Source organism: Triturus cristatus, chromosome 5_2 (assembly GCF_964204655.1).
Source record: "Triturus cristatus chromosome 5_2, aTriCri1.1, whole genome shotgun sequence".
Taxonomy (NCBI): Eukaryota; Metazoa; Chordata; class Amphibia; order Caudata; family Salamandridae; genus Triturus; species Triturus cristatus.
In genome coordinates, this window is record NC_140588.1 from 1,000,218,692 (window position 1) to 1,000,242,372 (window position 23,681).

At 46.1% G+C, this 23,681-nt stretch overlaps 1 protein-coding gene across 1 annotated transcript in view; it reads right to left on the minus strand.

Annotated features, from left to right (window-relative positions):
• Positions 1–21,691, minus strand: part of LOC146829568 (homeobox protein CDX-4-like) — a 159,419-nt gene extending 137,728 nt beyond the window's left edge. The window contains exon 1 of the mRNA XM_085608272.1: positions 21,096–21,691. Coding sequence (XP_085464398.1) covers positions 21,096–21,516 — 421 coding nt within the window. The 5' untranslated portion in view covers positions 21,517–21,691. The remainder of the gene's footprint in view (positions 1–21,095) is intronic.
• Positions 21,692–23,681: the final 1,990 nt, after the last annotated feature.

A 23,681-nucleotide genomic window follows, 5' to 3' on the forward strand; every position in this document is an offset into this window, starting at 1 on the left:
ATATACCTTCTTCAGCCCCCCTGGTTTAGGGTTAAACTATTGATCAGGCAAATATTGTGGCCATAGACACCGGAACCGTCTACACTGGTGTCACCCGTTGGCGTGTAGTCCGCCTGGGTGCTAAGTAAACAACAGGCCACCAATTCAATATATACCAAAGTTTCTCCCCAGTGCCAGTGTCCACTGTCAGTTAGCAAGATACAATGTCACAATACACAGGTGGTACAAAATACCTCTGTAGCCAGCACAGCCACCGGCGCTTACTGCGAGATGTATGGGACGTGGCCCAGCCCGGCCTCCATCGGCCCCGGACGGCCACAGACGGTCCCGCCCTTGTCCCGGGCTTCTCCCGGCGCCGCCCGCGCGCGTCCCGCGACGCGGAGGGAGCCTCTCGTTTTTAAGCGCCTCCGGGCGCAACGGCGTCCGGAAGTGTCCCAGTGCCGCTTTGCAGGCTGGGGATTGTAGTCTCTGGGCCGTGGGTGTTGGGACGGCGGCAGGAAGACAACGGCGTAGGTGGTCCGGATGCTGCTGGTGGAAGCCCAGGTATGCGCTAGCTCTCTGGCTGGCTCTGAAGATGCGTGTGCAAAACACCCCCGCTCCACCGCCGGAGCCTCTCGTTTTTAAGCGCCTCCGGGCGTAACGGCGTCCGGAAGTGTCCCAGTGCCGCTTTGCAGGCTAGGGATTGTAGTCTCTGGGCCGTGGGTGTTGGGACGGCGGCAGGAAGACAACGGCGTAGGTGGTCCGGATGCTGCTGGTGGAAGCCCAGGTATGCGCTAGCTCTCTGGCTGGCTCTGAAGATGCGTGTGCAAAACACCCCCGCTCCACCGAGGGAGCCTCTCGTTTTTAAGCGCCTCCGGGCGCAACGGCGTCCGGAAGTGTCCCAGTGCCGCTTTGCAGGCTGGGGATTGTAGTCTCTGGGCCGTGGGTGTTGGGACGGCGGCAGGAAGACAACGGCGTAGGTGGTCCGGATGCTGCTGGTGGAAGCCTAGGTATGCGCTAGCTCTCTGGCTGGCTCTGAAGATGCGTGTGCAAAACACCCCCGCTCCACCGAGGGAGCCTCTCGTTTTTAAGCGCCTCCGGGCGCAACGGCGTCCGGAAGTGTCCCAGTGCCGCTTTGCAGGCTGGGGATTGTAGTCTCTGGGCCGTGGGTGTTGGGACGGCGGCAGGAAGACAACGGCGTAGGTGGTCCGGATGCTGCTGGTGGAAGCCCAGGTATGCGCTAGCTCTCTGGCCTGCTCTGAAGATGCGTGTGCAAACACCCCCGCTCCACCGAGGGAGCCTCTCGTTTTTAAGCGCCTCCGGGCGCAACGGCGTCCGGAAGTGTCCCAGTGCCGCTTTGCAGGCTGGGGATTGTAGTCTCTGGGCCGTGGGTGTTGGGACGGCGGCAGGAAGACAACGGCGTAGGTGGTCCGGATGCTGCTGGTGGAAGCCCAGGTATGCGCTAGCTCTCTGGCTGGCTCTGAAGATGCGTGTGCAAAACACCCCCGCTCCACCGAGGGAGCCTCTCGTTTTTAAGCGCCTCCGGGCGCAACGGCGTCCGGAAGTATCCCAGTGCCGCTTTGCAGGCTGGGGATTGTAGTCTCTGGGCCGTGGGTGTTAGGACGGCGGCAGGAAGACAACGGCGTAGGTGGTCCGGATGCTGCTGGTGGAAGCCCAGGTATGCGCTAGCTCTCTGGCTGGCTCTGAAGATGCGTGTGCAAAACACCCCCATAACATTTTGAGAAATGAATGAAAAAAGCAGCATTTCCCTTTTCAGAAGAGACCACTATCAAGGCATACATTATGTGCTCTCCCGTTTTGGGGGTGCTTGCCCCTCTGAGCAGAAAAAACTGCCAAACACTGTTCTATATTCTATGACTCTAGGGCTTCTGAAAACTTCATGCAATCGGACATTTCTTTATGAGCCATTTTCGTGCATTATTTTCTTCTTTGTATGGCATTTTTCAGTTAAATACGTTACACTTCAGCGTTTCTAATTGTCTCTCATGTAACACTTTTTATTTGAATGACACTTTTCTTGTAAATATGTGGTGCTGCTGTATTTCAAACGTTCACTTTTACGGGGTCTGGCCTGCAGTGCGGCAAAACTGTTTGTTTTCAGAAGAGCCCCAGTTTTACAGGGGCTTTAAAACATCTTCTAATAGTCCGTGAATTGGATTCACGGATCGGAGCGAGTTTTGGGGCAATGAGGTGTCGCCAGATTCCACCATTTATGAACTTCGCAGTTGAGCTTAAGCCTACCGGTGACTCCACTCTCAGCAATTCCATCTACTCCCTGCGCTGTACTGGAAGAAAGCCAGATGGACCAGTGAGAAGGTGAGCAAGCACCGGCGACATCTTAGGGCAGACATCATCGGGGGAGGTTGAGAGACAGCACAAAACACCTGGAAAACTGTGCGGTGGACATGGTACCTCAGGTGAGAGGCAGCACTGAGCACCGAGCAAATACCAAACAGTATCAAGAAAAACAGAAGGGTGTGGGGAGGCTGGGGGAGTATTGTGGGAGAAGCTGAACTAAGACAGGCTGGCACAGTGGGGCTGCTATCTTAACCACAGGCAACTACAACCATTAGTGGGTAGAGCAAGCCCCAGTGGCATTAAAAACAAGGCCCAAACGAAGCACAATAGGAAGATAGCTTTCCACAATTGTGTGGAAAAGCTAAAGAAAAAAGGCATTGTGACACATTGCTGAGGGACACATTAGTGGAGGAAACATCGAAATGTGAAAAGAAAAGCAAAAGACTAAGGATCTTCACTTATTCGAACTCAACTCTAAACAGAATGTTAAAGGCTCTCTTCAGTCAATATACCTGTCACCAGTGATCTGGACATGCCGGAAAGAAAATAAATTAAACTACCTAATCTGTTTTTTAAATATGTACCATTATTGAGGAATGCACAAAAAAGAAGTTGCCCTAACAGTCTGAATTCTCAGTGCCTTGCTCAAACATCACAATACTGGTACGGGTTTATGTCTTCTAACAGATCTTATACATATTTTATAGTGTGTAACCCGCCCCCCCCCCTTCTATTTTTCCTTGGGGTGCCCCCTCTCACTTTGTCCAATCACTAGAATGTTTCAAGGTGTGCACATTGAGCACAGCCTGAGAGTGTTGTTCATATCTGAGATACCCCCTACCAGTTGATTTCATCTCTATTTAAATTATTACAAGGTATGCTGTCTCTGACAACAGATCCCATCTGCTGGATGTCCAGTTCAGGAAGTGAGTTTTATTCTTGCACATATATATGGTGCAACTTTTAATAGTTGCGTCCTCTCTGCGAGAATGCCAGACAGCAGAGGCAGCATAGCCTCAGGGATGTTAACCTTGTAGAGGCAGGCCTTGCTGCACAGACACAACTCCTCATCGTTATAAGCAATCTAACAGGGCAAGGGCCAGAAGGTGTTAAAGATATGACATGGTGGAGGGAGGGACAGTCCACAGCTCCGTTTCAGGTTAGGGAGCATAGTCTGCTTGGTCAACGGCGTCCATTACATTAAGTATGTTATAGGGGGTAACATCACCTTTCATGAGGTCACAATCAGGCATTTGGGAAAATTTATCAACTTTAATTTCTCTGTTGTATCATAGTTCTTCTAGTCTGGTGTGCCAACACAGTAACCAAGTAAGGCTCATGACGAGTACCCAGTATTTAGCTTCATTGCCAGCTCCCTCCAGTGTGTGCATAGCTCCTTGCTGAGATCCTCAGAACATACAGTTATTGGCTTCCTGTGTATGCTCGGCTACATCCCCAGAAGCAGGACAACGTGGCAAATGTTTGGGAAATGTCTTTTCTGCATCCATTGCTGGATGAAGCCAACAGCTCGTGCCTAAGCACATCCTAGATGGAGGCTATGCTTCTTTGACAAAGGAGTTGTAGTCCTCTAATCTCCACGTTTGTCCTCCATCGAGTACCCATACCTATGCCTTTTTGTGAATGTGAGAGCAGTCTTTGATGTGATGATCACAAAGTCAAAAATAAGAGGTTTCTTGCCTTAATTGAATTAATTCTTAGAAAGACACCGTTTTCGCAGGTAATACATTTTTGCTCTGATCCTGTGTGGACAAAAATGGATCATTAACAGTCAGACACGACAACAACTCATAAGTTTTGTTCTCATACCCTAAAGTGTCGGTATTCACTAACAGAAGGGATGTATAGATAATAACAAAAAATAAAGGTTCCAGATTGACTTTGGGGTTGAGGACAACTGGTGAGGGTCAATCTGGAACCTTTGTTTTTGTTATTGTCTATAAGCCACTGGTTGCAGGTGTTTACTGGTCTGCCCGTTTTTGATTACCACTGATAAGTGCAGTCATTGGAGTGCCAGGGCTTGTCTCTTTTACTGTCACTCTACACAGGTAATGAGTGATTTGGGAGGCTCCAACCTACTCAGATGAGTATATTGCAAAAATCATAAGCGGTCCTTCATTATGAGGATCTTGCAGTACATCTCTTGGCATTTGTGAGACCTGATACTTTTGGTTATGAGAACAATACTTATGAGTTGCAGGCAATGTTCCCTCTTAATTTTTTTCCTCTGTGCGGCACTGTAAAGTCTTTGTTCGCTGCAGCCAAGGCTATGTGCGCCAGAAACCAGACCGCGCGTGTGGGTGCAGCGTCTAAAGAAAGGGGCGCGGCCAACATTAAAGTGAAAATGCCTAAGGGGAGCTTTTACACAAAGTGTAATAAAAATAAAGAAAGAAAGCTTTTGTAGCGCGGCCGCTGAAGTGAAAGTGGTTGCGCTGTGAATTAAATAAATAAGCATGGCTGCTAAGTCAAAGCGGCCCGCGTTGTAAATGAAATAAATAAATAAGCGCAGCTTCTAAAGGGAAAGCGGACTGTGCCGTAAATTGAATAAGTAAACACGGCCGCTATGGTTAAAACGGACCGCACCGGAAATGAAAAAATACATGAGTAAATTACGTGATATAAAAGGTGGCGGCATGCTGCGACAACGTGGGTGGAATAGGAAAGATCATTAAAGAAAACAGTTCTCACCCACTAGATAAAGCAGACCGTGTAACACAAGTAACAAGCATTGGCATAGCCAATAGGTCTCGCCTTTGGGACCTTATAAGTGTTTAGCCATGCAACAGTTGCATAACTAAATACTTATAAGGTCCCAAAAGCGAGACCTATTGACTATGCCAAGCGGCCGTCCGGCCGCAAAAGTGATCGCAATCGCGATCAAACATCAAAGCAGCCCTGCGGCCGTGAAAGTAATTGCGGTAAAGCGCGGCGCGCGCGCCCGCGCACATGCACTGTAGCTCTAGGCTGGCCTGGTAGCACTTTTTGGAGCCCTCTCAATAAGTCTCGCCAGACCAGCGCATGCGCTGGGTCAGGCGAGACCTAAAAAGTCCAGTCGTTATGGGAGGATACAAATGCAGACAAGGTGGTACCAAGGGGAGACTACTAAGCCTATTCACGAATGAAAAGCAACGATTTCGAAAGGACAGTTACAGGAGCCAATTGAAAAGATGGGCAGGAAATGGGCAGAGCTTCTATGCCATACCTCAGTACAGCATGCCTCGCACAGCAGGCTCGACCTAAAAATAAGCAGGCGCTTGGCCTAAAATGATAAGGCGCTGTGTGAAGAAAATGGGCACACGCGCCAATTGAGCCCCCAGGGCACTGTATCTAATATGACCCCCAGGTTCCTTTTAAAGGGTGGAGGAGCGTGGCCCCGCCTACGACGACTCACCCCCAACCTTTAGAACATACCATTGTTGCTACTTTATAATTATCATAGGCAGTCAGGCATGCGAGCGCTGTTCTAGTGGCGAGTGTTGGAGTTTCAGGGTGGGCAGGACTGATGGCAGCAGCCATAACTTGCACCTCCCAAAACCAAAAGATATGAATGAGCCAAATACAGATGTCTCCGGTCTGGGGGATTTAAGGAGCTACAAAGAATGTGGAACTTTGATGTAGGGCCACGTATTTATTTATTTATACTTATACCCAGCCCTGCCAAGTACCACGCATCAGGCGTGAGAGTAATGCATTTTAATGTGGTGGTGCGCATCACTGCACCAAAATGTGAAGTCACACATATATAGCGCCTCATGAAGTTGCTGACAAATGGAAGGGAGCTTCGCTATTAGAGTTCATTGAGCAAAGCACAGACTATGCGCTGCTGCGGCAGACCAATGTGTGAAAGACTGCACTACACTGTGCAGAGAAACTGCCCTGCTTGCTCTGCTCTAGCGGTGTTTGTTCGTTTGAAATGCATCTCATCTGTTAGGATGTGGTTCCGGTCGCTCCGGCCAGGCTGGGCTGAGATGTGCTCTCACTGACTGCAACACAGGGTACATTTGCCGCCAAAGCCAGAACGTAATTCATGAAGTGGGCGGCGCGAGCGGGTGGAAATTATGTTCTTAAGTTTAGTAGTTTTGAAGCCACCACTGCTCGCACCGCCGCCTGTGCCTCTGCTCTGACCGGACCAAGCTCAGTTTGAGGAGTCATCAGTCCCAGCTACCTTTGGATTTTTCTCTAGTGCTCTGCAGACAGAACTATATTATAACCACCTTTAATTAACTTACAGCCGCCTCGAATGAAAGAAAAAAGATGCATTGTGATTCTCTGGCTCAATCTAGCCACAACCAACCTATGCTTCTTCTTGCTGCATTCTGCCCTCCTCCTTGGCTATAAAGAAATGCAGCCTCCCAGGAATGTTGATGTAGCATAGCTCCTAGCGCTGGCCCTCCAGCTGCTGTGTATCTCGAAGGAAATGGGGAAGAGGGGGTGAGGAGGTGACAGGCAATACTTCTATATATCAATGGGGGCGCCGTCAAAATCAGATCTAAAACAGCACAGTCGAGTCAGCAAGTTTGTTCTAACACACTGCACACGAAAATCTGCCAACCCAATTCTAGCACACTGCACAGTTAAACCCAGTAGATCCTGCCTAACCGGCTGCTGATAGATCCAGTAAACTAGGCTTTAGCACACTGCATAGTCCAACCAGCAAACCCCCTCTAAACAAACTACAGTGAGACCCAGCAAACCCCCGCTTTAACACACTGCACACATAAATCTACAAACCTTCGTTGTTCAAATGTGTGTAATTTCTCTTATTTGTGTGTTTCCCTCATCTTTGCTTGATTTTTGCTCGCGAGAAAGTGTCCCTCATAGTCATTGAAATGTCACTCATAATTATACTAAAATTATGAAAATGTCACACATAGCAATGTGAAACTGTAGTGGGCTGGGCCCACATGTTCAGGTGATGAAGAAGACGTAGCCGAGGTGATTTTATGTAGTTTATTAAGTCCATAGATAGAAGTTACAGCAAATTAGATCAAGACCAGAACAGGCCCCAGATCAGGCTCCACAATAGGCCCCAGGATAAACCCCACCAGGAGCAGCATCCTAGCTGCTCAGCCCATCTTCCCAACTGTCTCAGTCCCACACAGGCATCCAAGCATTCCACCCACACTAACATTCTACGCGGAACACTAACACTGGCTGAGCAGCTAGGTACAGAATGAAGGGAACATATTAACATGACCTGAGGATACTACATATCCTCTTCCTTTACACTGAAAATTAATAAAACCTAAAATAAACCCAAACTAATAAGCAAACAAATAAATACAGTAATGTACAATAGATATGATGAGTCCATAAACCCAGGGATGCATGAAGAAATACATCACAAGAGGGAAAACAGACACACTAAGGAGAAGAGAAAGAAGCAAGCATAGATCAACACACTAACACCATCCCCTTCCCTTAAAACTGAACAAAGAAAAATTTAAGAAGTGAAATAAGAGCTCACATACGACAAATGAATATGATACCCAGAGTAAAATCCTACGGGTAGAAAACCTATGGGTAGAACGACACCCAAGGAAGTACTTCTCACGTGAGAAGACTGTGGCGACAAACCAATACGCCACCCCACGTGAAGAAAAAAAAACATTGTTTGGGACGGACACCCAAATGTGCATAATACGTCACATGGGACTAAAACCCACGGACTTTTGCAGCATGAAAAACCGACATGCAGCACCGTGTGGCATCAAAAGATGGCTACTCACACGCGAATACGTAAATGCAGAGACTAAATCCCAACACAAACGTAAAAGGTGGGACTAAAACCCCCTTTAAACTTAGTAAATGGGACTGGCACCCATTACTAATTACATAGGTGGGACTCTAACCCCCTATAAATAGGTGGGACTCCAACCCCCTATAACAGAGTAAATGGGACTGACACCCAAACTCATAATAACAAAGGTGGGACAAAAACCCCCTTTAAAAAAAAAATGGGGCTAAAACCCATTCCCATATACATTACTGTGAACGTGGGGTGATGGGACTAAAAACCCACACCCATCCGTAAGCAGGGATAAAACTATCTAAAGAGGAAATGGGACTAAAACCCACTCCTATCCCTTAGGCAGGGATCAAACATGTGAAATAAGGGTCATGGGACTAAAAACCCACTCCCATCCCTAGGCAGGGATAAAAAAAATTGAAACGAGAAACTGCGTAAATAAGAGACATGGGACTAGTACCCACTCCCATGCCAACAAAACAAGAACATGTACAAAGCGATACAACAACGTTGGCATACAGCAATCACAAGACACTGTAGAAAGAAATCACACTAATCTGTGAAATAAAACATTTTTGCGATAAATTAATTCTCTTGTGAAATAAAACATTTTTGCGTTAAATTCATTCACTTGTGAAATAAAACATTTTCGTGTTAAATCTTTAAAACATGCACCACAAAGTCATATTTCAAAAAAACAATGGTGTGCCTGTCACCGCGATGATGAGGGACAGGCGTTCCTAGGAACAATTGAGCACTATAAATGAAAATAGTATCTGTGTCCAGTGCCTGAACCAGAGAGAACTCTAAACCATCACCAAGTGTTGAAAACGCCAATTGTTGCGCTTACGCTGGGCCGAAAACACAATGCTGTCCAACACATCATGCGGAAAGTTATTGCAAATACAATGAGAAGCGTGAAAATCTCTAATCTTGGAAGCGGAAGTATAAATTACCTGTGAACTGTGAGTAAACTTAGAACAACAAAACAATGGCTGCCAACCATACTTGCTTATTCTTTCTTCCATGCGAACATGCGCGACAGGTGAAAAACAAGTTATATTTCTCTTCGCGGCATTCTTGTCATTTTTTTTTTACTTTATTGAAGACGCTGAACGTGGTTGGCAAATTGTTAAATACCGGACGAATGAAACAGCACACTTCACCAATTGCAAGATGGAGGCACGCTGTCTGACACTGTCCCGGATGGCTCCGGGCAACTCCAAGCATAAATACGTCTATAGGCAGCAATGCGTACATTCGAAAGAAAAGACGTCATGGAGATCAGGAGCTGCTGCACGCGACACACAGACCAGGTGCGGTTCACGAGCCACTTTTGAATTTTTAAAATGAAGCGCAACTGTAATCTCTCACCAGCCATGCAGAGAGAACACGTGACAACTTTTAACCATTTCAAAAAAATGTATTTTCCTCACACAGATGGCTTAGCGGCAATTTAACCAAAAAGTAGCAAAATGAGGTCACATTTTTTTCCGTACATCGCCCACTTCCTTAAAACTTGGCAGATAGTATTTTATCGCATCCATTAAGATGACACAGTTCCAGTCAATAAACGAAACCTCAATAACAGCTGATTTTGGCACGAAGTAGCAGACGAAGAGTTACACAAGTCCAAACACAGGAAGCTGTAGAACACAGTTTCAGAACCCATGGGATATTAAAGTCTATAGCTGCAGCACAGCCACAAATTTAAAACTGGATTCTTTATGCCAAAGAGAACATTTCAACCCCACACTGGTGGGCAAAGTCACAAACAGCCACAGATTACCTTGTTACTTGTTGCTCAAAATTCCTTGGTTGTAGCACAATAGACGTTTTTGTGGCATAATTTCTTTTCCAGATGTAGACTGGCTTGTAACTGTATTATTTGATGTAGTAGATGATAAGATGAAGACACAGCATGCCTGGGCTGGGCTGTCCGGTGTGATGGACACTGGTGGGGCAGACAGGCATACTTGACATATTTCTTTGACTTCAGCTGCGACGCTACACAGGTTTCTTTCCTTTTCTTTAAATTTCTTGTCGCTTGTTTCTTTTTTTTTCTCACTTTACTTGACATAGGTACTTTTCTACACGTAATCTTGCTCCACTCCTCATTCTTAGTTGTCATCAGGCTACCTTTTGCGTGAGATGAGCTCCAGATCGTCGCCATAAATGTAGTGGGCTGGGCCCACATGTTCAGGTGATGAAGAAGACGTAGCCGAGGTGATTTTATGTAGTTTATTAAGTCCATAGATAGAAGTTACAGCAAACTAGATCAAGACCAGAACAGGCCCCAGATCAGGCTCCACAATGAGCCCCAGGATAAACCCCACCAGGAGCAGCATCCTAGCTGCTCAGCCCATCTTCCCAACTGTCTCAGTCCCACACAGGCATCCAAGCATCACACCCACACTAACATTCTACGCGGAACACTAACACTGGCTGAGCAGCTAGGTACAGAATGAAGGGAACATATTAACATGACCTGAGGATACTACAGAAACCTTGCCAGCTATGTATACCTAAAAGAAATGCAGCAATTCCAAAAACACGATGTGTGTTTTACACGTCGTGCTTTTGAACTTGATGCATGTTTTTTTGTTAATGGAGCGTGGCCGGGGGCTGATTGTGGGCCTTTGCGAAAATATTTCTGTTAATTGCAGCGCATGACAGTGCTGCGATTAACAGGAATACTTTCACAAAGGCCCACAAACAGCCCGCAGCCGCGCTCCATAACACATGCATCAAGTTCAAAAGCACGACGTGTAAAACACACATCGTGCTTTTGGACTTGCTACATTCCACTTCTTAATAGAGCGTGGCTGCGGGCTGTTTGTGGGCCTTTGTGAAAGTATTTCCGTTAATCGCAGCACTGTCATGGGCTGCAATTAACAGAAATATTTTCCAACAATGGCCCACAATCAGCCCCCAGCCGTGCTCCAACAGATGCAAATAAAGCAAGTCCAGGAGCTCTTATTGCTGAATGCGTGCCCAGGCTGCCATTAAAAGGAAACTTACCGGCGACGCGACCGCTCTCTCAGATGATCTGCTGTGTGCGCGCTTCACATTGACACTGCGCGCTCGGGCTGAAAGAGGTGCACGCGTGCGCACGCGCGCACCTTCCTGGGAACATAGGTTGCAGGTGTGTCTGACTGTTAAGAACCCATTTTTTGTACAAATGTATATACTCAGTTTCTTGTATATAGTTCCATTGTCGCCTTGTATCATACACACTGTACACAGGTTTACACCCCTTGACAGTGGTGCCACTTGAGCACAGAGCACTCATTTATGGAAACTGTGTTATTGTATGAATTTAATACATGTTTTGTAAACTAACCAGGTTTTGTTATACGTGTCTTCTTTGTGTTACTGGTATTATTCTTGATATTTGGCGATCTTCACTGGTTATCCTCAGTCCTAAGGACAATCTGCAAGCTTTGTTTTTTTGTTGTTATTTTCTATATGCCCCTGGCTCCAGGTGGTTGCTGGGCTACCCCTGTTTGTGATGACCTATCTTTTTTAGGGCAGCGATTAGTTTTGTTAATGATCTTTTTATGGCTCATTCACTAGCCTGTCACCCATTTGCTGGAAATTGGAAGAAAGCGGGCATGTTACTAACCAGATAAGTATGATATCAAATTTAGGCTTTAACTCTGCCATTTCCAGGGTACATTCAGTTTAGAAAACCTAAAGAACAAAAGTGGCTCTGCCAAATACAAATGCACATCTAATGACAATGTTTCCGGACATATTCGTAAGCAAGAGATAAAAGTTGCGGTGCTATCAAGGTACCAACCCCCCCCCCCCCCTCCCAGCCAGTTGGAGGGTATATTACCTAGAGAAAACTCTAGAGATAAACCTAATAACACAAAAAAGTACCCAAGCACACGTCAGTAGTCCATACAGTAATGCTGACTTGTAGCAAAAACATTCTTTTTATAGACAAATACCATACGAAATGTCTTTTGTTCTCTCAAACATGGTGTTTATTATCCAGTCTTGTAACATCAATCAAGCACAGAGGCAGCCAACACGTGTTTCGTCCTACAGACTTTTTCAAGGCAAGGTGCAACAGTAAGATGGTACTGAGTGTTTACATCGTAGTAGGTCAGAGAAACTGTGCCCAGCAAAATCTGACCCAACGTTTCAAGAGAACCAGAGTTGATAGAATATATAGGCAGTGTAATTCAGATGCCATAGTTATGAAGATCTGAGACACCGTTCAAGAAAACCTATACAGGACTGGCTTGGAGGGCTGTGCAAAGGAAACTTGAGAAAGAAATTTAAAATACAATACCTGAATTGGGGAGTTTGTACATCTCTGAGTAACATAAAGTGGAGCACTGGTGTTACTCTTCCGGGTTTTTGCTGTTTGTAGATGGGTTTTATTTGACTAGTTAGTAATGGTCTGTTTCATTTGACAGTTCTAGAGGATACCTGAACTATATATAACAGATCAGAGATTCGGCGTTAATGCGGCCCATGGAATAACCTGCAGTGCAGGTGTATTTGTCAGTAGATCTACTTGAAAAAGCATCATTTAATGAAGAAGCGATTCACATGTAGGCCTTCTGCTGTAATATACAATCATGTCAGAAGTGAGGAGAGTGAAGTGGATGTTCACTTATTTCAACATGTGATGCATTCGGTTATGCTAACTAACCGGACTGCTTGTAATGATATGGTGTATGTGCAATTTTGTACGTTACCATATTATGCAGCTGCTGTACACTAGGCTTGCTTTTGCCATCACTTTAACTTCTCATTGTATACAGCTCTGTGGCACTTTCTAAGCATTCTAGGGTTGGTTCCAAATCCCACACTCTACGAGGCAGAATATCCTCCTCTTTCAAAGTCAAGTGACAGGACATACCACAGCAAGTAAGCACATTTAGAACCAATGGGAACAATATAGCTTTAAGAGAGCACATGCACTCATCATGGCATAGAAGCTAGTTAGTGTGTTGAACAGTAAAACATTTATTATGTTAAGTTAGCCTCTACTCCTCTTCCATTTTGTCTACCAGCCCTTATTTTGTGTTTCTGTGGGGCCTCTTTTTGCAAAGTCAGAAGTTACGTGTTCACTAAAAGCTGGTTGTACTGATAATACTTGCGTGTCACAGTAAGGAGCCCTGTCCTGCCGAAGGGCCTAAGTGAACAGATGCTTTATCTGTTAGCCCACCAACGCCTGTAACCTCCCTTGCCTATCTATGAAAGTGACGTGGGTAGGGGTTTATCAGGATTCTACAGTTCAGCATGTAAGCATTATACAAAGGAGTTGTGTAAGCATTATGTAACAATGACAAAGTAGTTTCAATGTGCTTCACGAGGCACCGAAAAGTATAAATGCCATGTTTGAACTTGTACTTGTTAGCCCCCTCCCTTGGGCACTTGCAGTGTCTGAAAGATAGGACTCTCTCATGAGATATAATAAACTTGTGTTTTGTTTCCACTCCAGTGTCGAGCCTCATTTACTGAACCCGTAGACTAAGGGTGTCCCTGCACCAGTGAGACAGATAAAAAAATCTCACTTCTACAACTGCAGAGTAGACAAGAGTGTGCTTCACCTGGGCAGTGGAACAGGCACCCACACATCTTACAGTGTAAAATAATGCTTGAATGCATATTCGCTATTATTTTTTTTTAAACGTTGTTAGTAGCTAAACTCTCCTGAGGAAAAAGTGCCATCCAGCAGTTGTTAGTGAGGCAAGTTGGACTTGAGCCCCTGTCTTTACTGCTGAGTCACATGCTCCTCATTTTCAGCGTGAGTCCAGAAACCATGCAGGCGCTTTAGACTTGCTTAGATGATAGCTGGGATTGGCTACTTGAGGCAGCCGTGAATGTTCATGCAGCAGCGCTGGAAAGCTAATCTCATCTGCTCTGAGACCACGACCTGCAGCCAGTCACTAAGCCCTAGCGCACATAGACAAGCCAATCAGGTAAGCCGGTCACATGGCACAGAGGAACTTTGTAAACCTGCAAATTCTGTCCAAACCTAGAGCCTTCTCCTTGCGAATTTTATGCAAGAATGGCATCCTATGTAAATCATGGAAAGTCTCACGATAAGGCACAGAACATTTGTAAGAGATACATGTGTCACTTTTACTCATCGATAAAATACGTTGAGGCACATTTACTTAAAAGAGCTCTGCAGTTAGTAATTATTTAAATATTCGTACCTGATTGTTGAGCGAGATTGGGACTTAATATGTATTACTGAAACCTGGCACAAAGATGATTGCGTTTCTATCCAAGAAATAGTACCACCTGACTATAAGATATTTATGGTTTCCAGGTGAGGATACGTGGAGGGGGCAATTATTTCGAAATAAAAGATAAAATGTGAAAAGTTATCAGCAGAAATTAGACTAACAGACTACACAGTGGCGTAATGAAATTTGATCAACATCCCCCCCTCCCAAGGTACACGAAGGCCCCCCTCTGGACTCAATCAGGAGCTCTAAAGCGAGGCTACTATGCTGCTCTAGCTGTTAGGCCACATCCTCTCCTAATGCTGTGGATCGCCGAACTGGCTATTTGACAGAGATTAAAACATCAAATAGTTGCACTATAGTCGTAGGACATTTTAACATTCATATGATGAAATTAAAAATCCAAACCAAGGTAAATTTAGGGAAATCCTAGCTTACTTTAATTTATTCATAGAAAATATCTGCCCAGCTCACAATGCAGGTCATATGTTGGAGATAGTTTGCTGTGACAGCAAAGTCTGACCTGTATTTTTATGTTGTCTGTGTTTTTATAGTGTGCTAATTACCCGTGAGGATATCTCGGCGCTCTGTAGCAGGTGGGTGAGGCCAACCCTAGAGGGCTTGCTTGTAAAGCCAGGTCTTCAGCTTCTTGCAAAAGTCAAGAACAGAGGAGGAGGCTCTGATGTGTTTTGGGTGGTCGTTCCCAGTCTTTGAAAGCCAGATAAGTTCTAATGAGAAACCGGCAAAGCAGAGGTGTCTGGAAGGTTGGTGGAAGTGAAGATGGCTGTTAAGGTAGGCGCCAGTGCTTTGTAGGTGTGGGTCAGGGGTTTGAAGAAGTGTGCGCGCTTGTGTATGGGGAACCAGTGGAGTAACATGAGGTGCGGCGTGAGGTGGGTTTGCCGTGTCAGGCTGAGGATTTGTCTGGCTGCAGGGTTTTGGACAATCTTCATTCTTCCTGAGAGCTGGTTGGTTACCCCTGCTTACGGGATGCTCCCATAGTCCAGTCTGCTGGTGATGTAGGATTGGGTGATCCTTTTCCTGGTGTTGTCTGGTACCTACGTGAAGATTCTCTTCCGCATCCTGAAACAGGGTGAGGCCACTGCATTGTCTTGGGCAGGGCACGGTCGAGACAAGGAAGTAGTCGGGGGCAGAACAAGGGAGACAAAGGTGAGTTAATAAACCAATTACAATCAAACTGAAAGCCAAATTGAACAAGCGCGGCCGCGAATGCAGCTGCAGCGTCCCACGAGTGGTGCGTGCACGCTCGCTGCAGCGTCCCGCGCGTGCGATCGCAAGCCTCTGCTCGTACCTGCAAGCCATGGGCCGGAATCCCACGAGTGGTGCGCGTGCAATCGCGAGCCGCTGCTCATAACCGCAAGCCACAGACCGGAAGTCCTGAGCGATTCCAAGAGGTTGTTTTCCTAGAGCAGCGCATGCGCGCTGCGCTAGGCTCGACCTAAAAACTATTCTTAAGGGGCACTTAAACGCACGAGGAGTTCGGACTTGCAGGCAAGCTTTGATAAAGTGCTTACAATCTGACGATATAACATTGAACTCAGCCTTTGTAAAGTTTTTAATAAGTACTGAATCAAAATTAGACCCGCAGAATTAAATTGATATGTACTGTATGACGTATATTAATATGTAAATAGTGTTATGAAACTGATATTATCAAAATTAATCTACTTAAAAATAAGGCATCATTTATTGATGTTTTTACCTCCTACTCGTTTTTACTTCTTTTTTATATAAATTCTGGTTTTACATTGTAAGATTTTAAGTAATCAAACAAAGAATGAAATTAAATGAAAAAATACTACGAAAAACATAACAAAAAAAAAATCTCCGCTAACCACAGCCAAACCTGCATGAAAAGGGCGCCAAGACTCGGGAAGCGCTACGATGCCAATTAGCCTTTTTATCCAGGTAGGTTCAGTTTAGGACAAATCACAGTTTTCGAGCCATATGTAAAACGCAGGAGCAATCATGCTGTTAATGCTGTTGACCTAGCTTGGCGGGTTGATTCCCCCTTCACATAATTGTGAGCATGCCATACAGCAACTGACTCAGCCTTTCAGCAGTGCCCGGGGGTTAAATGGCGATACATGTACACGTAACCGCTTTGAAGTTGCCAGAGGTCTAGAGTGAATGTACATCACTAGACCTCCCTCCATTTAAATGTTACTCTTTCTGCTTAAAAGAAAAACCCAGTGTCCGTCGGCTGCTGAGGCTTGCCAGGAGTGCCAACATTTATGGCGGGTTAATTCCTATAGAGCACAGTTGGGTATAGTGGGCACCCATGGGTTGTGGCACACTATGGTGTGTGTCTGGAGCAGTGTGATGATGAGCTAGTGGAATTTTGTTTCCTTATGTTTAGCATCACAGACCCATCTCGGATTTGTGACAACCCGGTTTTCACCAATGTTTATGACATAGGGACAGGGCTTTAAGTGGGCCGGGTCCTGCCGGTGCCGAGCAACGGCAGTTCTTAAAAGCAGGTGCTGGGATGGGTCCCTGTCGGGCTCTCCATTTTTGCCCTCCACCTCAGGGTGGTAAAAAAAATCTTAACTCTGCAGCAGTGCCACTGTTCAAAGCCTTTGATTGTAACTTCAAAGAGACTTGTTTTAGTTCTTTCAGTCTCACCGTTTCAAAACTGAAGCATTTTCAATATTACATAGAACAAATCCATAGTGGTTGCTTAATTACTATATGCAGCGAACAGCCATTGACAAATCCAATAGTCTTGGCTTGTTGTAGGTATTATGTTACTTTTTTTGTATCATATGTCTGGATGCAGTGACAGAAACAACAAATATGCCATTCGGGCAGCACGCTATGCTAAGCATATATTTTTTGCGTACCACGCTCGTAATTACATCGACCACACCCCTTTAGGAGACCCACCCCCACACACTTTTTTCATTCCACTTAAAGCCCTACATAGGGAGTATTCCTTATTAAAGTGAAAGATTTTATTGCACATATTCGGGGACCAAATGTACTTTTGTCACTGAAATCAAATGCCTAGAACTTAAATTAGTTGTCCTTTGTTTCATCTGCCGATGGTGAATATCTGAGTGAGGGACTGGCACATTTGTAAATCAACTGCCGTTACAAACAGAGCTTTCTGGGCAGTAATAGAGGCATGCATTTTCTGTCTGACTGTAAGGACTGTGGGTAAAAGTGGCCCTGTAATGATGGTATCTCCTCTTTAGGTCTCGCCTGAGCCAGCGCATGTGGTGCTCTGCGAGACATTTAGTAAGTGGGTTTTCAAAGTGCTACCCACCGGCTTTTGCTGGCCTAAAGCTTGCGTTCACGCCAGCGTGAACGTGCACAGCTGCCAGCTTTCAACGCCCGAAGCGCCATCTGGAGCGTGATTACTTTCACTTTTGGTGCTGCTACGCGCGCACCACTCGCGTGTTTGCCGGCGCGCGCTCACCCCTGCTTTCACTTTTGCCATCCTAGATCTTTTTTTTTAAGAGGCTATGCCAGAGTAATTCCCAGTTGGTCGCCTCCTTCCTTGCAGGTGAGCTCTTCCACACCAGCAAGCTGTGTCGGACTCCCATCCCACACCTGTCTCTTCCTCCGTTTGCTTGTGGAGCCGCACTCCGTTACGGCTGTATAATGTTCCCCCTTCCACGCCACCGAGCTTATTACCTCCTTCATGTTCTGGTAGCCTTCGCCACATCTGTAGATGTGTCCCTCGCCTGCTCGCACGCCTGTCTCCTCCCCCTAAACTAGTCTCTACTTCTTTTGCTGGCTGTTTTCCTCCACTGGTCTCTGTCTAACTTAGAGGCAGTTATATCCTACCAAACATATGGACCTATGGCATACATGTCAACAATTTAGACGAGGGAAGAGATTTAAAACAATCTGGAGAATGTATTTTCCCCATTGAGTTCGATTGAAGGAGAGGCAATTTCAGGCGGGAGATTGGCAAAATTAGAGCATCTTCTGGCTGAAAAATCGGGAGCCGCCCGCCTGACGCAGGGCTGTGGGCATGTATGCTATGATGCTTCCCTTTACCGTTCAGGATACATTCTTTATCTGTCGCAGTTGCATTCTCTCTCAACCTGCAGGTGGTTTTGCCTACACCTCCTTTGCCACCCACAAAAATCCATTTCAGGGAACGTTTGTCAATGATGTTACTCAGTGTGGGCTCCAGGGGCTCCACGTCGGGGGCATCTTCGAACTCATCCTCCAGCGGGGCTGCCATCTTGGGAGTGGCTCACGTGACTAAACTGCCATCTTGAGAGGAGCACACGTGATCGTGACAAGCCACTGTGTAGTCACTCGTGGGTTAAATGCGGCCATTTGGGAAAAGGTGCACCTCCGATTAGCGGGTACGGTCGAAGCTTCAAAGTAATCAGCGGCGGCCATATTAGAAAAGGTTTCCTAAACGGAAGAGACCAATCAGGTTTGTGGGGCTGTTTCCGACCAATCACGTGGAGCGAGGTTTGTAACTGTGGTGAGGTTTATCGGAGCATCATATGATTGGTTCGCATGAGGTTATGAGGAAATGGATGGCTGTTTATGTAGGTCACGGTGACCAGCTTTTATAAATCAACAAGCATTGGCATAGCCAATAGGTCTCGCCTTTGGGACCTTTCAAGTGTTTAACCATGCAACAGTTAATGTTTTTGCACCAAGGATATTGTGCTGCATAACTAAATACTTATAAGGTCCCAAAAGCGAGACCTATTGGCTTTGCCAATGCTTGTTTTGAAAGTGTGTTGCAGACACGGCTCAGAAGTGGACGTGTGGTGGGTTCAATGCACAAATCATCCAATTGATAGAGGACCCGATATCTCTCTCGTTGCCAAAAGCGTTAAACTTGTAATGTGTCTAATTGAATTGAATTGAATTGTAATGTGTCTAAATATACATATATGCACTTACGTATGTACAGATGCCTGCATAGTTTGTTAATATTGCTGTCAGTTACTTTGAAGTAATATTTCAGAAATGCGCAACGTTTATTGAATCTTTCCATTATATTGATGGACCTGAGGGTTTAAATGTGAAGCTCGCCGGATACAGTGCGCTCACCCCAGCATCTTGGCAGACAACGGACGCGCTGCATTTGCTGTGAAGGCCTGCATGGAACATGGAGCTTCGGGGATTTTTCGACTCAGCTTGCCCGTTCTGTTAGAACTTGTGCTGCTGGGGTGGATACTAGGCACGTCCTACATGCTGCGATGCAAAGCTGCTGGACCATAGCAGCTTGCTCCACATAACAGACTAATTATTGCATCCTTAATTTTGGTAGATTGTAGCTAGCGCCTTCTAATAAAACTTATTTATGCAGTGCGTTATTGTACACAGTTTCATACACTGTGGCCCAAATGCAATCCATATGTTGGCCTAAGGGCTGATACAAACTCTTCCTACCAGCGTGGCCTCGCCCAGGCTGCAGCCTGTTCTTCTAGGCTTTTGTATTTCCATCCAAGTGACAGTCTCGGGTTCACACCCGGAAACACACTGCGCTTCGAAGCGACCAGCTAATGAATCCAAACCCTCGGTGTGCAGGTGCATTGGAAGCCTAAGCACAGAGTACCGTAGGTGATCGTGCTCCCAGCAGGAGGGCGGCCTAGGACGCCAGGACGCAAATTACCATTCCAGCTGGAGTCCTGGAATATTTGTGAGAGTGCAATGTTCACCAAATTAGACCAGTTTGCTTATTTACTAGTGTAACTGTTACAAAATAATGTTGTGGAAAGTGAATTTTTTTTTTAAAAGGGATGAAACGTAGTAACTTTGCATTGTGAAAATTGTTGCCCTGAGGGCGCCGCTCAGGTTAAAAAAAAAGACCCTATGTATTCTGCCTGTTCAAATGTGTACATTCATTATTTGATGCTGGCGTCAGTGCTGTTTCTAACCACTTCACTATTGGCAGACAAGACATTTTGGGGTAGGAGGTAAAGTGGTTTGTTTGCCCACACTCACGCGAGTTTATGAAGTCAGGAGTGAACTTAAATCACGCATTTTAATTACTAGATTTGACATTCCTTAATGACCTGTCAGCAGTAAAATAAAAAAATTAAATTAATGGTGGCGTAAGATCACAAAAACCGCGCGACACCTGAGGGTCGCACACACACGCACACACACACCTGATTAAACAAAAGCCAACCCCACTTTTGATGTGATGGTTTAGAAACTGTTGTCTCCTGGCTGCCAAGTGCCCCCTAAATAAGCTGGTAGTCCTGTTTTAAAACATTAATAGCATTTAACAAACCCAGGATAAGCTTCACAAATTCACCAGTTAACTAAATGATGGGCAATTCATTTTCAAGGTAAAAAAAATTAAAACGAATTCGCCACTAATCCTTTATCGGTTCTGGAGTAGCGTGCTACTCGCCGAAAAAACGCTTCGACGCCTGGTCTGGGGTAGTAAGCACTATATAAGCGTAATTACATTACAATACAGGTCAAACTTGTCCTTTTTTGGTTTTTTTGCAGTTTTATATACTCGAGCTGAAGCTATTGGGGCGCTTTACATGAGCACCGGTTACATTACACAACGACACATTTTTTCTTTTATTACAATAAACCGGTTCGGTTATGTGGCAGGATAATATGGCATCTGTCGCCTCATTTTAGAGCATGCTACTCTTCAATTTGCTTTGGTTTTGTCGTCGTGGAATGTATCCACCTCCATGCAAGGCTTCTTTGACCCCATGTGGCCAGTGGAAGCTGGGTAAGATCCACCGTAAGCCCCCACCTCCTGTGAAGTGCCCTCGTCCACCCGCGCCCTCGGCGCCGACGCTCAGCAGAGAAGAGAATCTGTTATAAAAGTGGCCTCTGCTCACCTGATGCAGCGGGCTCCGCAGTTTTCCTCATCCACATGTAGGGGTGCGGCCTAGGGGTACTGGCCGAGATAGGCACCGCATTCCCCGTGTCCACCAAGGGCAGGAGATCGGTGCCAGCAGGGTATATGGGGCTGTACTCGTGCGAGCCGTAGGGGATGTGCCCGGGCATCGGCGCAGACACCAGGCTAGGCATTCCTGTCCCGTAGGCGCTCCAGTCCTCCCTTGGGAGTCCGTAGTTTGGGCCCCAGCCCCCCGAAGAGTGGCTGTGCTCCTCCACCTGCGTTGCAGGGTGGTGGTATCCTGCATATTCGGTGTAGGGTTGGGTGGGCGCAAAGTTCGGAGTGGGCAGACTGTTGGTGTGGGAGCTGACAGAGCCTGGGAACATGTCGCTCTCCTTGTCCCCAAAGTAGCTCACATACATGATGCGTGTTAGGGACTTCCTCGAAGGTCCTGCTGCTCCTAGGACATCCTGGGTGGTGGCTGGTGCGTGCCCTCTGGTCACTTTATCTGCTGCTTCTGCCCGTGGCAGAGAAATAGCGCCCTCCCTGCACTGCCTAGAACTTGCAGGAGCCTCTGGAAGTGTTACCAAGCGCTGCTGCGTGTGCGAATGGTCCACGCAGGCCCTGTCTGACGTCAGGCCTCGCCTTTGCCTGCCCCAAGACATTTGCATTCAAAAGAAGCGCTGAGGCCCCGGCCAGCCCACCCCGCTGACTTCAGAGCAAGCCCCCAGACCTCCGCTAAGCGATTAGTTATTGTAGGGCCACATTTCTAATTGTACGCCTTTACACAAATACGCATTGAATTGTATATCTGCGATCTGCCCTCGAACATCCCTTTGAAACAGTAAACACGGCTACATTTCGTAAAGCACAACGTAAAGTCCGTGAGTAGTTACAGAATTATTAACAATTTAAATGTTTAGAGGTTGCCATTAAATTCTTTAATAGTAAACTCAGATCATATTTTTCTATTACGCATATTTGGTGATTAAAAGTCTTTTGGGAGTTACGTGTATCAAGCTAATTTAGGGGATATTTGAACGCACGTTTTTTATACATACATTTTAATGAAAACATGTTTTATCACAAAAACACAACATACGTTGGTGTTTTCCTAACTGTACAATGACAACATCGAGTTCGCAACGAGCGCCTAGTAAATCGAGTGGATAAAATAATTATAGACATGCAGTGTAAAACGGGAGTGCTGGCGAATGGTAGACATTCCTGTTTGCGTTTTACTGTTCTTTGGAGTAGGTGGCTGGAAAAGCTGCTGTTTTTTCTGGAGTTGGTAGGGCCTGAGTCATGGGCAGTTTATAAATGGGTGTTGTTAAAAAAGATGTACGAGTTGTAATCAGCTTCTTTCCTTGTTAGGGGTGTGCCTTCTCGGGCTAACGCTGTGCACTTCGACACCTCTCTGTGTCACACGTTCCCTCTACTTTCCGTAGACGCCTGGCTGTTCACAAGGCGGGAGAGGCCAGGTTACATATAAAAAAAAACGTACAGCAAGTTCCTACTGGAGTCAAATTGCGCCAAATCGTACAGGGTGGCTTTCAGCATCGTTACTACCGAGTTAGATGCAAAGAGAGCGTCACGCTAAATAGGGTGAATTGGCTGCATGGGATCTGCCACCCAAGGGTATGGATGTCATCCTTGCGGCCAGGCTGTCTCTCAAAAAAGTCTATTCATGCGGGACGTGCGACAGGTTTGTAGCCTGGTCTGGTGAGAAGTCCTCAACCAGCCCTCTTTCAAGCTAAATTGTCGGACGTGTTAATGGTTGTTTTCTCTTTGGCCCAGGAAGGTCTTCCTTCCAGTGGGCATTATTAAAGTTTATTTGGCTGCACTTTCAACCTTTCTCCTTTGCGGAACTGGGAGAGGGCTCGGAGACCTCACCAAGTAATGTCACGATTCTTTTTCATGTCTAGTTAGGTGACTTCAATTTAAACCATAGTTCAGTCCTGGGTAGCTGTGACACAGATCAGCCAGGCTTAACTCAAAGGAACCTAGTGTAAAGCATTTATCAATACCAAGGCACTTAATGTGAGAAAAGTGGATTATTAGTTGGGATTGTTGTGAGACATCACCAAGTATAATGTCACTTTTCCATGTCGGCGCAATCCTGGGTAGCGGTGGAACAGAACAGTCAAGCTCAGTCAGCTGTGATTCTGGGCAAATCACTTAATCCCCCCACACCTAACAAAAATGAATGTGTCCATGTTTAATGCAGCTGGTGCTCTTGTAAAGCGCTCTGACAGCTGATACCTTTGGGTCAAGATCGCGCTATATAAATCTGCGGGGGAAAAAAGCTTACACTTAAAGGGAAACAAGTGTAAAGTATTGTAGGGGTGGGCGAAATTTGCTAAAGTGACTTTCACAAATTATTGCGAAAATGTTAAAAATCTCCGCAAACACGCGAAAATATCGCGAAGATGCAGAAGTTTTTTTCCCGCCCGTTCGCGGTATTTTCTGCGTGGTCGCGGCTCGCCAACTTACCCATGCGGTTGCTCGCGGGCGCGGCCATCTTGTTTTCACTCTTCTCGCGGTGCATGATCGCGAGAAGAAAGACGTGATCGCGCGACCAATGACA